General features: G+C 37.0%; 1 protein-coding gene across 5 annotated transcripts in view; it reads right to left on the minus strand.

Annotated features, from left to right (window-relative positions):
• The window catches only part of LAMA2 (laminin subunit alpha 2), a 511376-nt gene that overhangs the window by 383843 nt on the left and 110465 nt on the right, over positions 1-17068 (minus strand). For all 5 annotated transcript variants that reach the window (XM_053664793.1, XM_053664792.1, XM_053664790.1 and 2 more), the window contains exon 2: positions 1532-1702. In XM_053664793.1, the coding sequence (XP_053520768.1) occupies positions 1532-1702 (171 nt within the window). The remainder of the gene's footprint in view (positions 1-1531; positions 1703-17068) is intronic.

The following is a 17068-nucleotide window of genomic DNA, read 5'->3' on the forward strand; positions in this document are numbered from 1 at the left end:
TCCCAACTTTCTTTTGATTCAAAAATTCAAATTGTGAAAACTTTTTGCATTATGAACTGCCTGCAGAGTAATCAGGAAAAAAAATAAATAAATAAAACAAAAATAGAAGGAACATTAAGCAAATTTAAAAGTGATATAACTGTGAAGTTTAATCCCCTGATAACTCACCTCACTGGCATTATTCACTTTATTAACCTCCCCAATATATGTATTTGATGACTTCCTAATGCATATTTCAAAATCAACCACCATCTCCCACCATTCCCTCTGCCCATAGAAATGCTTTATTGGTTAAACTAAATTACTTACAGTTCTCTGAATATATCATGCTGCTCTATACCTTCAAGATTTATGTATGCTTTTTTCTTATATAATATGTTTCTCCAGAACTGGCTGGTGTGGCTCAGTTGCCTGAGAGCTGGCCCAAAAGTCACCAGTTCAATTCCCAGTCAGGGCACATGCCTGGGTTGCAGGCCAGGTCCCCAGTTGGGGGCACGTGAGAGGCAACCAATCTTTGTACCTCTCACCCACAGATGTTTCTCTCCCTCTTATCCTTCACTTCCCCTTTCTCTACAAATAAATAAATAAAATATTAATTTTTTTCTCTTTTTCATTTTGCTAACTCTTAGTTTTTCAGTATACAGGTTGCTTTCTCCCAGGAATCTCTAAATGTTCCCTTAGCATTCAATTTACTTTTCTGTTTCCCCTATTTTCTCCTTTAAGTCCCTTAAGTCAAGGGCCTTAACATTGTATGTAAGTATGACTTAATATTATGCTTCAGTACAATGCATTGCTAGTGACAGATGTTCAAATGCTTGAATAGATACAACACTCTTCTGGTGGGGGTTAACATCCTTCATTATCTGGTTGCTGCCTCTGCATCAGACTCATCTCTACCCTCTGCCCTCTGACACCCTCAGTTCTAGCCACCCCTACACACTTGTAGTTCCCAGAGCAAATGAGGTTTCCTTTCCTACTCTGATTTCTCTTCCTGGAATTCTTACTTTTCCTTTCTCTCTCCTGTCTCTTGCTCAGCCCAAATTTGTCCTTGAATCTCAGCTTAGATAACATTTTGTTTGCCAAGCCTTCATTTACACCAAGGCTGAATTTGTGTCTATCCTTCTCTCCCTACGCTCATTCTTTCTTTTGTACTTACCACACTGTGTGGCTAGCAATAGTCTGCTTTGTTTGCCCATTTCCTCATTCGTTGAAGCCAGGGATCCCCACCACAGTACCTCCTACATAAGTGACCAATGAATGACTAAAGCCTAAATTAACAACCACATCCTCAAATACTAGTTTAGAGGTAGTAAACCTAATGACTGCCATGGGTTTTCAGCTAGAAAACCCACTCCAGCCGAGTACCTGCTTCAGATAAGGAAGTCTGTTTGTCAAGTGACAGAGAAGAGCTGTAAATTAGCTCCCAGTGGACGAGAATGCTAGGAATCTTGAGGATCATAAGCCCCTCCACTATGAATGCAGATTTTCTACAAAATTTCTCTAGAAACAAGAAACATATTAAAATACATACGATTTGGATTGCTGCTGTTTTGGTTGCAGATCCGACACTGGGGGTTCCTCACGGGCTGCCCAGGCACATGCTCCACCAATTTGCAATACATTTCAGGTTCTTTTTCTCCGCATGTTGCATTTGTAGTGATGAGAGAATTAGAAGCAAGATTCAAGACAGCAGGGAATAAACCTGAAAAAAATGGAACAAATGAAGGTGTGTGGACCAGAAGCAATGTGCTATGATTTTGCTGCATTTTAAAATGAAGTTAAGATATTTTTCAGAGCACTAATCAAAATAAAATAATCAGTGATAAATATCTGGCTTAAGTATAACACATATATAGCATGTATTATTAAAATAATATTTTTGTTTTTGCATCTTCAATATAGACTTTAAAGAAATCTTCTTAATTTATTAACCTCTAGTACTGAATTAGAAAGTACTGTCTCTAACACATACTTTTTAAAAATCTTTCATTCATGTTATTGGCAGAAATCTTATTTTATCTTTTGTCTTCCATTTCAGCTATTAGCTAGTACAGAGATTTTCAACCAGTGTGCCACAAGAATTTTTAAAACATGCAATACCTGACCCTTTAGTGGGGGGTATGACCTCTTTTCTACTAAACTGTCAAATAAAAAAAGATGAAAACAGTCAACACAACAATAGCTATCTGGTGTGAGTATCCTGTCTTGAGCCATAAATATATAGGTCATATAACAGAGTTTCATTTCATTGGCTATGTCACATAATAAGATTGCATTTGATTGGTTAATTCTTGGTGCCAGAAATTCTTGTATACAATTATAAAGACCTGATGTTTAAAAAGTCACTTTTGAGCAAGAGAGGTGATTTCAATTATTCTTTTAAATCAATCAAAATTATACCTATTTTTGTCAGATCAATGAAAAACATATTTTTTGAAGTGCTGCAGAATTTTAGCAGTTTATGTGTTCCATGAGATGCAAAAGGTTGAATATCACTGCATCTAGAGTAAACTATCATCATATGTAAATATTTTGTACAACCGTGCATCTATGTTTTTCATGGTCATTTTACTGCTCTGATTATCATTTAATATAAAGGGTAATTGTAACTCCTTTACATCCAGACTGGAGAAGATTGGAAATGCTAAAAATTTTGGAAAGCCATTCTTTACTACCTTCTCTGCTGTGCAGCTGTATTATACATCATAGTAACCCATATCATTACCAGAAATTATTTGTTAGATAAAAATGTACTGCCTTCCTTAGAAACAGTCTTAGAGGCCTATTTCAGTGCAGGGCTGGGAGGCCTTTCATTCCATGAGAAGTCAGCTCAGGCTCTTTACTTTCTGTGACTAACTCAATTCTGCTTCATACATGTCTAGTATTTGCATTTGATTGACCTCTTTTCAATGATAATATAGTAAAATCACTCAGCACAAATAATTCTTTAACTGAAAAACTCATCTTGGAGTATTTGAGAGCACAGATAATTTGACTGAAGTTATGTGAGGCATGCTAACTTGCTAGGAGGTTTCTATTCTATACAGATGCCAAGTAGGTCTACACGAATTCAACCTCTAACCAAACACCCTTTCCTGACTAAGTCCTATGTCCTGATGTTCTGCTGACATCCCTAGAGTTTTGAGTTCACTTATATCTTATCTTCAAATCTTAGCACATGCTGGGTACAAAGTAAGTACTCAAAATATTTTAAAAATAAATTAACTTTAAATTCTGGCCTCATAAATGTTCTTCTGCACCTTCTGAATAACAACAACAACAATATATAGCATTAATGAATGTTTATAATGTGCCAGGCACCATTCTGTCAGGGACTAGCACTCTATGTCTGCATGGACTAACTTGCTACACATAACACCTGTATGAGCTACACACTATTATTACCCCTGTTTTACTAAAATGTTCACAATTTGCCCAAGAAGACAACTAGCAAGCACGAGAGCTGTGATTTAAGCCCAAGCGATCTGGCTCCAGAGTTTATCCTCTTAACCCTTATACTGTATGGTTTCTACAAGTGCCATACGAAACCTACATAAATCTAGTGACAATTTGTGTTTAAGCTGAGAATTCCATTGAAATATGCAATAGTACAGAAAATAAAAAATAGTTTTAATTATTGGAGTCCCTATTGTAATCACTTTCAAAATTTCCAGATAGGTAAGCCAATCTATATGCGTAGGCGACACCTCCGTTCTCATCTCAGTCTCTCAGAATCCCAAAACGCTGCCTCAGAGAGTCTTCTCTCTATTCCCTCTATCCTCATAGTGTTACGTTTCTAGAATCCCTCTGATTCTGCTGTTCCAATCCAGCTCCCACCAACCTCATAGCCCTCTTGCCTTAAGCTTTTTACCACCTTATTGTTTTTTGAAATTTCCAATTTTCCTTTCTTTGCCAGGAGTTCAGAACCTTTTTCTCACTTAACAGAAGTCAATATAAAACTCATTCTTTCTGACGCATTCACTTCTCCCAGGCCCCCACATCACCTTATGCTCTAAACCCAATTCCATGGGACATTCTGTCAATGTGGTGTGAGGTCAGCTAATATAATTATAGGTTGGAAATATATTAGCTGCTCATATAACTGAGAGTATCTATATTATGAGGAAATATATAGTGTTTTTAAAAAGTACAGTGCCATACAAAGGTTATTTATCTTTTTTTTTTTTGTTTTAACTGATCATGTATAAAGGGTTATTGGAAACAATTTCAATTTTGTTCTTGCTTCCCCTGCAAAATCAGTTTGGGTAGTTCAACCCCTTCTAGCCCCTTCAGACAAAGCCAACTTTCTTACACAAACATTCTTTTGTGCCAACATCTCTAAAAGTGTACCAAGACATTGTCAGTTTTGCTCTATGATTTTTGTCTCTTCCTTCACCTCTCACTAGTCCTGACCTTGACCCTGACCTTAGGTCCTGCTTTGTAGGTATGGGTCAGAATCTCCATGCCCTGCTTTGGGGCAGTCCTGTGGGACCTAATTTGAATTGGTCAAACCTATACTTTCTCAGATCTAAGTAATCACCAAAGGAGTCTAAAACAGAGAAATGACTGGTGAAAATTATCTTATTGTATATATGTTTTTGCAAATATAGAATTGAATGACATCCCTATTCCCCCACAGAATTAAATAGATAAAGTGTGGGCAAAATGACATGGTTATGAAAGAATTACAGGTATAGAAGTAGCATTCATTCAAAAACTATTTCATATTCATTAAATAATATGGTGTAATCCCCAGTAACCCCATTGGACATGTTTTATTAGTTCCATTTTATAAATGAAGAAAGTGCAGCTCAGAGAAGATAAACAATATGCACAAAGTTATAAACTAGTAAGATTAATAACTAATTACTAAGACTTGAAATCAGCTCTTTAACTGAGATTTATTCTCTTTGAGCACAAAGAGGAGCCAAAACCCAGTCCTCGGCAAAGCTTATTAATTTATATATTTAATAAAAGAAATACTCAGTCCCCATCCCTTTGATGCTTCATTGAGTTTTTTTACTCAGAAAATAAAATATTACTGACTCTTTCATTTGTTATTTCTTGGTTCTTTCAATTGACTTGTTTCTGTTATACTTATTGATCATGTACTCAAAATTAACCCTTGCACAATTTAAACGCACAACCCCTGTCATGATTGTTGGTCAGAGAACAGTTGCATACTAAAACTATAGCAGCTCGTTTGCAGCTTATTTTTTTAAAAAAAATCAATGAAGCGCATTGGTCAGGAAAGGCCTCAAATCAGTTGCTAATGATTAATTTGAAGTTAGTCAATATCTGAGCTTATATTCAATCTTTAGCAGGTTGTATTATAGATTACAGACCATTTTCATTAGATATTAGCTCTATTAGGCTGTACCCATTTATTTCCATTCAAAAGCAGCAGAGCAATATTTATTGCCATATTCAATATGGGTTACTTGGTTAGGATTATACAAACATTCCAAGTGTAAATGAACTACAAATAGCTGGTGAACCTTTATATAGAATATTGACCAAACAGCCTCTTTGTTTAACTTGAGGTCATGTAATGTTAATAACATAAAAGCCAGTCATCACTATCCATACAATTATAATTGAATTTTTTCCATGAATAGTGGCTAGAGTAAATAAATTATTGGATTTGTGGCTTAAAAAATAAAATCTGAACAAAACATAAATAATATTTATTCTCTATATATTATATATTCCTGCTAAAGATGAAAACATATATACTATGAAGATGATAATATATTATATTCTGTAATATGTATATTTAATAAGCAGATGATCTAAGAAAAGTCTAAGTCTACATAATGTAAAAAATAAAAATTTTGCTATAATATGGCAAACATTTAGAAAATTTACTAGATTTCTAATGTTTTTATTCTATATATGCTTGCTCAAATACTATAATATGTTCACACAGTTTTTGTAATTTCAATAATCAACATCCCAAATTCCAGATTTAAATGGCAGAAGTATTTTTAAACCTTCATATGAAGGTTCTACTTTTAATAATGTGGATTAGCTTCTATTGGACCAAATCTCTCACAGATAACAGCTATAAAATATGAACAAAATATATTTTTAAAAACGCAAGATATCTGAATACATGGGAGACCAAACCCAAAGCAGGTAATCCAGGAGGGCTGTGTATGCTTAGAGGAAGGAAGATATTGGAAGTGCTATAGACTGCACAGTGCCAGGTGGCTAAAACTCAGATGGAAACTCAGTAAGCCAGGTGGTAAGGGACAAATACCTTATGATCTCACATTTAACTGGAACCTAATCAACAAAAGAAAAGAGCAAGCAAAATATAAGTAGAGACATTGAAATTAAGAACAATCTGACAGTAACCAGAGAAGAGGTGGGTGGGGGATAATGGAGGGAAGGGTTTTTAGGAACAACTATAAAAAACACATGGACAAAACCAAGGGGGGGTAGAAGCCAGGGAGACAGGTTGGTTTGGCTGGCATGGGGGGAGATGGTTGGGGTAAATGCAGACAACTGCAGACAACTTCCTAAGTCCTAACAAATAAGCAACAGCCAGTCCCAATAAGCCCCCAGCTACCATACCCCTTGCTAAGTGGCACCAGCCTCAGCTCTAGCAGCAGCCACCCTAAATTCACAGAATGGCTTTGCCTGGGAATCACCAAGCCCAGCACAAGGAGCAGCCATCTCAGATTGCTTTATAGCTCAGGCAGGGTGGCCCTAGGCAAAACACAGGTTGGAGCTGAACTTTGGCAAATGATTCAAATACATTTTTACTACTGATGACTTCTGTTGTTTGGGATTAAATAGCCAAATGGATAAAAAGATCATATAATTACATATGCCCATGTAGACTCACACACACACAGACACACAGAACTACATAGTAAAAATAGGAAGATTGAGATAGTAACTTTATTGTATCTGACAAAGTGGATAAATATGTATAGAATGCTTCATTTAAACATCCTTAGGGCAAAATGTGAAAGAACGGTAGTAGTGACAACAATCACAACTTCTCACACAAATGCTTATACAACAGAAGTGGCCACGGTACCACTTTAAAAATTCTGCTCCCTTCTAGTGAAAGTTTCCCTCTAGTTGTGTTTTGTTTTACTAATGTGCTCTTTATTTTGATTAACTTTAACTATAAACCATCATTTAAAAAATGACCACAATCTAACTCATATCTTAAAAACTTTTGATGTAGTCTGGCAAAATAATTTATAAATATATTTTCTTGTTTTCATCAGTTTAGATATTAAACTAAATAAATATTGTGGAGTATCTATCTTCATTGCCTGTGCCTAAAGCATTATAATATTGTCATTCGCAGTCACAGATAATGATATATGTTTATATATTGGCATGCTCAATGTATGCATTTTAATTTTACAATGTTTCTCTTACTATCATCCAGCTTGCAAAGAATTGGTAGAATTGATAACAGATGGTACTGAAGACTTATGAAACAGTCATCCACCAATAGAACAATTTTCTTCAATATATTCTATTTTTAATCACTTTAAAAAATCAATACAACAATACATTTAAACAATGCATTCCCTCACTCTCTTTCTTTTTTGTCTCTCTCTCTTTCCTTCTGTCATGCTAGTCTTGGTACACAGTATTTCTCCTGCTTGTTCATGCCAGGTCCCTATTGTCCCTCAAAAGTGTAAGAGGAAACTGTCTGAATCTTTGTAACTTTCCATTTCAGTCTTCTCTGTCTGTGGAGCATTTTTTAAAAATAGTATGTGTGCAAACAGAGCTGTTTGCAAGCACTTCATTATTTGGAAGACAAAGGAGAATCCGCCAATTTAAAATGTTCTGAGACACGTCAAGGAAGAAAAGGAGACACTTGTCTGCTGAAACCCTCAGCTACGTGGGTGTGTAGGAACACATTAGTGTAAAGCCAAAATGGTACAAAACAGATTGTGCTGAAGAGAATCACTCCCAGCTGTGTACTGCAGGAAGCAACTCGGTGCTCTTGATCCATGGTGCAGACAGGGAGTTTTACGGGACTAGAAAATCAGTGCAATTTGAACTAATATCCATCCAGACACAACAATGATTATAAGGTGGAAAAAAATAATGTTGAATCCAGTTGTTTAGAAAAAAAATGGAAAGCACAAATTCTGGTCCTAACTCATGCTCTCGGGCCTTTCGAAGTTGTCTTCTGCTGCTGTTTAGTTCTGTCTTTCCCAGCTTCCAAATAAGACGTGATTTTTGGAGGCTTCTGGACACAGTTTGGTCTCCTTCTTTTGTAATCATAAAAAAAGTAGTACATGTTCCTCTTTGGAATTAATTTTTGAAATACCTTGGTCTTTCCAAATAGATTAAGATGAAAATTGAAGTATTTTTATGATCATCAGAAACAAACCAGATGTAACCATACTTCAGTGGATCTTAATCAAGGTTTGCCTGTAGAATACCAATCCTTAACTCTACATAGCAGATATTCTGGCTAAAATAAGGACTAAGAAGGGCCACTATGAACCCAAATGCCATTGTAGTTCCTTGGCCCAGGTAAGCGATATAATATTTTATTAACTTCCTGACAGAGGACATTGTTAATCTCATTAAGACAGCATAACACTATAAATTGGCAATGATGGAAAACTTAAACCCATGTAAGAAAATAACTGCCATTATAACCCAGATTTCTGGCACGAACACTAACAGTTACACCAGAAGAGCATAAGGGGATCTTTCTGGCAGTGAATACAAGTATGACATTTGTACTCAAACTTCCTCATAGTCCTCCAAATGTATTTTGTTGAAACCAACTCTGACCACTCTAAATTTGGCAAGTTGAGGTTGACCATACTAGCTCTTATAAAAGATATAAAAAGCAATAAAGACTTCTTGAAATGCAAAGCAAAAACAAATTTTGCAAAATATCTCTATGGCTAGACTGAATAGATTATCTATCTAATTTCAAAAGTATCTCTCCCAAATACAAGTCCCCACTACCCCCACTACCATTATTTTTGAGTACCTATTATCTGATGGGCACTGCTCTAGTCACAAGATTTTCTGTCCTTACGATTTGCATAGAACTCTTACCCACTATCCATTTAAATTCAGAATTGCCAAATGGCTTTTTTAATGTGCCATTTATAGAACAATATGGAATCATCCTAAAGGTTTTCAATACCATATGACACAAAATAATTATTATAGCTAGAGCACTAACTTAGAATGTTCTAACATAAGAATACCCAAAATATTCATTGAGGGGGTGGCAGTTGGGAAGAATTAGACTGCTTCCAAGATCCTTCCAACTTCACTCCATCAGTATCAGCAAAACATATGTTCAGTATCTGCTCTCTTCCTCCTGGGTTCCAAAACCAAACCTGTAAACTAGTTGTCTCTTTGGCAGGTCTGCCTGAAAGCTCAAAATGAGAAGTAAAAAAGGCAAAGGAGAGAAAATGCAAACCACTTTTAAGTCACTGAAAATGAAAGTATAGCCTTAATTAGGCAATTACCCTACAAGAGGAGTGCTGGTAAAATAAAAAAATTACAAATTGAAACGTTAGGCCTGCTAACAATCCGAAATATAAATATAAAAATATAGTAAATCTCTCAGCTAATTGCTATGCAAGGAGCATTAGCTTATATTTACATCCCTCAAACAAAAAGATAAGAAGGAGCTCATGTAAGCTTCGATGCATACAATGGTGGCAAAAAGATGCTGCTCCCCTGGGCCCTGCTGTTTTAGAACTGCTAGGTAGTTTCTTAACTCTAATGATGAAACACACATAGAACAACACTGTTTTACATTGTATTTCCTCTGGCTTCAAAGACCCACACAAAAGGAAAAAGAAACCATTTACTTCCCTCTTTTTCCATTTGTGTTTATCAGTTAGATTTAGAGTTCCTTGGGGCAGATCTCAGATCCTTTTCTTATTTCATTCTCCTCCCCAGATAATTTCATGCCTTTCTAAGTCATTTACACACCATCTGTATAGGCAACAATTCCCAACTTGTATCTTTAGGCCAGATAATCTTTTTAAAGCTCCTGGCTTACTTATCCAACTGCTGGGTTGATATCTCCACTTAGATATTTATTGAGCATCTCAAATTTCAATGTACTCAAAACAGAGCAAGTGATTTCCAGTGCTCCAGAACCACTGCCATTCCCCCACCACACACACAACAAATATCTTCTGAGTTCTCTGCAGCTCAACACACTTTATCTTCCCATACAGAAAACTGGGAGTCTTTGCTAATGCCGGTCCATCACTAAATACTATTCTAACTTCAACTTTAATTTCAGGTCCACCTGCTTCCCTCCAGCACCGCTGCTAACCTTGGGGCCATGTTGCAAGCATTTAACATCTGGACTCTGCAACAGCCTCATAAACAGACTCCTGATTCTCCTTTGCCTTTCTTCAGTCCATTTTTAACAAAATTGACTTTCTTCTTACACAAAGCTGATCAGGTCACTTCTCTTGAAATCTTTCAATGGATTATAATTACATCTAGGATAAGTTCAGAATTACTATCCTGGTTTACAATATCTTCTCATCACATTAAAAGAATACTGCCTTTAAACAGTTTCCAGAACAAGGCTCTGACTTTTCCTTCCTCAGGATTTTGGCTGGAAATCTCCTTAACGTCCCTCCACTTTTCATACTTTCCTATCTTTCACGAGTGTTTCTTCCTCATGTCTTATTTCCTCTGAGAGCTTTCCTAACCACTGGGTTGCTTCTGGAACTTTTATATTTCATTATCACTTTCAAATTGGACCAGGTCTTGGCCTGATCCACACGGCTAAGCATGAGGGTTACATAAAAAAAAAAAACAAAAAACAACTTCACAGCTGACTCAAGCATCTGATTCTGTTTTATGCTTTAAAAGCACATTCTATGCAGCTTCCATATATTTATGGAAATACTTGTTTTATAGACAAATTTTTTTTGAAGTGAGATTTGACAGTGTTTATAGCAAAACACCTTGTTCTCTGGCAGCTGTTCAAACACACAAAAATATGCAGAAAAACTCGCAAATATTATGTTTGCTCTTATAAATACTTGAAGTAAAAATCGGCATTTTATAGTCATTTAGCATACAATTGCTAATAATAATATTCATTTACCAAGCACATACTTATAAAACTCTCAGTTTTTGTCATAATTTTGTTTTGCCCTTTACCAACATCCTGTGATCACTAACTGCAAGTTCCTTGAAGATAGAAGTCATACTTTATTAATGTTTTTATTCTCAGAGATGACTCAAGTCATTAACATCAAATAGGTGTGTGGTAAATATTCATAAAAGTAGTAAATGACTCCAGAGATTCTGCGCATTAATTTAGTAATCCATTCAACTTCTCTGAACAAAAAACAAAAACAAAAAACCTCCGCATGGGGTACGTTTATTTGTTCTAGTTCAGCTGATTTGAAACAAGGAAAAACACCCAGGAGTTTCTGTTGCATGGCATGTACTGTAAACGTGCGAGTAATGCAATTCATCGATTATAATAGATGTGTAGCACTGAACTTTACAAAATATTGTCACTTACCTTGATTCTCACAATGAAACTATAAGATAAATGGGGCATTCATTATCTAAATTTTATAAATAAATTAATTGAAGATCAGTAATGACAGATAATTTCCTAAATTTAGAACTTGTGTTTTTCAAATTCAATTCCAGGACTTATTTGATTATATATGACACATATTTATTGAATTCCTCCAACTGTCTAGGCACTTGGCTAAGCAGTAATTGTACAAGAATGAACCATTCAGTTAAGGGCTCTGCCTTACAAAGCTAGACAAATTGTGTTAGAAGCATTCTCATACTGGAAATGGTTAATAGAGGACCAGACGTATGGGTTGACAGCAAACAGTAAGAGAAAATTTCAAAGGTACCCAAAGTGAATCTAACCAGACTCCAAGTCTAGAGAGTGAGCTACGGTAGGACTGTATCCAAATCCAGAGAAATAAGAGTCAGCTAATGTTTACCTTATATGCCTAGGCAAAGATCTGGAACCTAGGTTTGGAGATTAAAAAAATTAAAAATAAGGGTCCTTTAGAGAAAGGATCTGATTCCCAGTCAACTGCTTTCAAAGGGAAAAATTCTATAATTGATACAGGGTGCAGCCAGGGGGGCCCCCAAAAAAAGATTTAGAAAGGTGTCCAGAATTCAAAGTGTATAGAAATATTGGAAAGACATATAAGATGTCCTCACCGCCCCCCCCCCTCCAGGGGGAAGGGATGAATGGAGCCAGGCCATTGAGAGCTGTTTTGCATAGCAACAGTTTTGCAGCTAACCTCTGGAATGGTTATTTAACATATCTATAACCTTTAACTGGTTTCATAGATATGTTAAATAGCTGTGGCCAAGTTTGGAGCCAGGGAGAAGGTTGTGGCAGGGACTCAAGATGGTAACTAGGGGCTGCTCTCCTGAGTGAGAAAGGCTTGGACTCAGGAGGATGTAACTAAAGTCTGCACTCCTGAGTGAGAAGGACTGGGACTCAGGATGGAAACTAGGGGCTGCGCTCCTGGGTGAGATGGCCTGGGTGGGAGCTTGGAAAAGACTGGCTCCGAGACATGAAGGGTCCCCTCTTGGCCAGATGGGGAGAGAGAGCCACGTGGTTTCAGCAGAGTGAGGACCCCCTCTTGGTGAGGTGAAAGAGGGAGCCACGTGGTTTTGGCAGGGTGCGGACCCCCTCTTTCCCAGGTGAAAGGGAAAAACCACGCAGCTTTGCCAGAATGGAGATCCCTGCAGCCAGGTGAAGAAGACAGCCACATGCTTTTGGTGGAGTGTGGACTCCTGCAGCTTTGGTAGAAGAGGCCCACGCGGCTTTGGGGTGCCCCCTTTGGCTGCGGGGCCTGAAAAGCAAGAGAGACTTTGACTGGAACTGAGTACAAAGGACTCTTGCCAGTGGACCATGAGAGGGTACCACAGTACTTTGGATTAACTCGAGATCCTGCACAGTGACACAGCTGACGGTGCCAGCGGCCTGCAACACAGATGTGTGCTCTTTTCCTGATTTACGGTACCCGGAGTTGGGACAGTGGGAGAAGGGAGCGCTGTGTGGGTGTAGGTGTATACCCTAAAGGACTTTGATATTTTAGTGGTGGCATTAGGCCTGAATAGCATTAAATAAACATTTTGTTTCCTTTTCACAAATCTCTGGCATTAAGAGATGTCTTTCCAATTGGCGGCAGACAGAAGGGCCCAGTAGATTTTAGTATTCTGTTTTTGGGAGGGGCCCCTGTTGTATAGCAGTTTTGGCGTCCCTGGGTGGGCCAAATATTGTATTGCCCCTCCCTCGGACCTCCTCTTGTTCGGTAACATGTTCTATTCCAGAGCCAGAGGTGGATTTCAGCAAGCAGATCTGGGGTCTAGGACTCAGGGTGTCCAGGAAATATTAAAAAATATAGGATGTCCTCACCCCCACAAGCCTGAACTGAGGGATGAGACACATGGAGCAGGGCCATTGAGAGCTGTTTTGCACAGCAACAGTTTTGCAGATAACCTCAGGAATAGTCATTTAACATATCTATAACCTTTAACGGATCTCATGGATATGTTAAATAACTGTGAACAAGCTTTGAGCCATGGAAATGGGAGTGACTTCCCACCAGGATGTAACTGGAGGCAGCTCCCCCTGCTTACAGTACCTGCGTGAGAGCTTGGAGAAAGGAAAGGGACCACACAGCTCTGGGGCTCCCTTTGCCAAACAGCTTAGGAAGCAGGGACGCAAGATATAACAGCGATGTAGAGTTCTCAGCACTCTAAGGATGGAAGAATGCAGGAGGGATGCTGCGTGAAGGAAAGGGGTAAAAGGACCCTTGCTGCTGGGCCACGAGAAGGTGCCACATGGTTTGGGATTAACTGGAGACTGCAGTGGCAACACAGCTGATGGTGCCGGGAACTGAGGGGCTACCTGAGCCGTGGACTTCTATTTCTTTTCCTGAGATACCGTACCCCAGACTGGACAGAGGGAGAAGGAAGGACTGTGTGTGTTTGTGGGCATTCTAAAAGACTTCAGGATTTTAATGAAGACGTTAAGTCATTATTCTAAGTCTGTATAACTGTTTGAATAAATAATTCCTTTCCTTTTCATCAATCTCTAGCATTGGAATACATCATCCCCTGATGGTGGGCAAGGTGAACTTAGTATGGGGGGGGGACCCTGGGAGCAGGGTTGGGGGGGTCCATTTGGTAATAGGATTTTGCCCTCCCCCATCAGTCCATTCTGGAACAGATCTGACCTAATCAGTAAAGGCAAAAAGCTCTAGAACTGGCTGCCATTCCTAAAAATCAACTTCTTCCTTTCAAAACTAGAAAATTTTGAAAACCTACTTTGAAAACATGACCAAAAGTAAATTACTACTGCTTATGAAACACATTCTCAAAAATCTCTTTTGATTTTTGTGGGGTGTGTTTTTTCCCTCACAATTCATATATTTTATTTTTCTTACAACTCTGTTTTTTTAGAACTCATGTAATTTCTCAAACCTCATGTACTTGAAAGCATTTCTATTTTCTCCAATCATTAGTAGGCATTAAGGAAATAACTCATCATCACCAATTTTAGGTTCTTCGATAACTTCAGTCCCTGTAAATTTTCTAATTTTCTTTAGAGTTCCCCAGAGTAAATACCAGTATAAGTATTTTCATTCCAAGAATTTCCATATCTTCAAAAAGTGTTTTATCTTCACTAGAGTCAATGAGTCTGGGGCACAAATGGAGAAGAGTATGATTCTTTATAACGTGGACTAGTTACTAATTATCCACCCTGAAACTTACCAGTTCCCAATCCTGCCTGGCAGACAAGCTGATAAAGTCTAGAATACATATCGGGGTGAAGAAGGACATCTCCATAAATGTCCAGGGATGATAAGCCTTTGGAATATCAATCTTACTCTAAGTATGATATCCAAAATGAAACATCCTTGCTTAAAAGATGTTACCGAAGGTGATTTACTGTCCTCTAATTAAATATTTCTAATCAGTTTCCTTTTCTTAGAGCACATTCTACTCCAATTCCACCCACTTCCGAGTTTTCATAAGCTGCCACACACATTACACTCATATTTATACTCTCTAGTACTTTAATTGCACGGTAGTTAAAGCTCTCCGTCTCTTCTGTATAATGAGCTCCCAGATCACTATGGTATCACGAGCTATTTTTTTCTCCACACTTGCATGCAGAATAATTTCTTCATCATCTTGTTTTAGTGTCATGAGATTTTTGCTTCCAGAATAAATTGCTCTTTAGTTTTATGCATGAAACTTCTCATTTGTCTCCCCTTTTCTCTAACTTGTTCTCTCCTGTGTTTTAAATAATATTTTATCTATTTTTTTGTACTGCTGGTTAATTTAACAATATATTGTATCATCTAAAATCATATCTAGATAATATATCTTGTATTATTTTGTAAGGGAGCTACATATTTGGTGGATTAAGTCATGTCAAAATTGTCAAAGTTTAGTCACTTTTTTCTTATTGATATTGAATTCTGTGATGGCCACTAGATCAGTTTATGGCTAGAAAAAACTGGTAAGAGTAAAATATACCAAAAGTAATTGTTTTATTCAAAATATTAAATTGGTGATAAATAGTATACAATGATAAGAGTAAACTTAGATACACAAAACAGATTAAATTTCAGGACCATATCAATCCCCTCAGGCTTCAAAATTGATTCAAGACTCAAGTTCAACTTATTGAATAAAATGCTTTCAATATATATATTTATTCAACACAAAACTCTAAACATAACTGGTCCCAAGCACGCTGAAACAAGAGATTTAAGTAAAATTTTTAGAATACTATATATTGCTAGGCTACAATAAATATGCCCAGTAATGTGTTATTCTTTCGTGAAATATGTTTCACCTACCCTGTAGGTAATGAAGCAGGCTTATAAATCCTGCTTACAAAAGTGATAGATATAGGACCTTAAGATTTCTGGATACACATAATAATATTTGTTTATGTCTCTATTTATGTAAGCTAAATTGAAAGCTTGTTCAATCACATATCTTTTTAATGTAATGCTGGACTCAAGAAAGTATTTTAAAATTTGATAAATGACTCAATTAATGCACAAATACAACATTACTTACCTCATCCACATTGTGTTAATTATCTACCTTAATTATTCTCCATTGCTCTAAATTTAATGTTTCCTTCAAAATCATCTTGAAATACATCCTCTTGATTAGAATTTTTTCCATTCTTTCCTATTTATCAATTCATCTATATCATAAAATCTATCATTTAAAATTTTTCTTTGTTTTATTTGTTTTATGTAGATATTGTTTGAATCTCCAGAATGCCTAGCACATTAGTTAGTGCATAGTTAATGCTCAGAAGTTCTTATCAAACTCTCTTTCATTCACTTACAGTGTATAAACATGCATAAACATACATGCACATATGTGTGCATGTTTACACACATCTAAACATATTAAAACCTACCAGCTCTTTGGAAACATTTCTACGAATAAGCTGGCTATTATGCACGGATTCCAATACGTTCATTCATTCTTTCAGCAAAACGTATGAAGTGCTTAGTGCGTACAAGGCAAAGGCAACCTTAAACTAGCCACTGCGGAGTGACTCATTTCTGGACCTCCCTAGGTTAGTCTAGCTAGAGCCTCGTACATAATCAAACCTCAATGAGAGAACGAGGGTCTCTGTTCTCAATGAGCTTATTTTTTTTGGTATCACCACTTATAAGACATTCTTGTTCAACATGGCAGGTTATTGCTGAGCAAAAGATATGTGTTACTTTTTTATTTTTAATACTGAATACCAGTTTTCTGTTCTCTTACACTCAAAACTACCGGGAATTTTCCACTCTGAAAAATGTTGAAATTTAGCTATGGCTGAGCAGAGAAAGTAAGGCCTGAGCAGATGGCTGTCAAAACACCAATGACTACATACCATGGCTGAGAACTTGCGCACAAAAATATGCAACTTGTTACGCAGTAGACTCCTTCCATGTAAATGCCAAGGGACATCTGGCTTGAAAACTCAGCAAAAGCAATTTAATGCTATTCTATATTTGCTCTGTCTTTCACGAATATTAAATTATACCAGCAT

Source organism: Artibeus jamaicensis, unplaced genomic scaffold (assembly GCF_021234435.1).
Source record: "Artibeus jamaicensis isolate MK-2021 breed Jamaican fruit bat unplaced genomic scaffold, CSHL_Jam_final contig_387, whole genome shotgun sequence".
Lineage (NCBI taxonomy): Eukaryota > Metazoa > Chordata > Mammalia > Chiroptera > Phyllostomidae > Artibeus > Artibeus jamaicensis.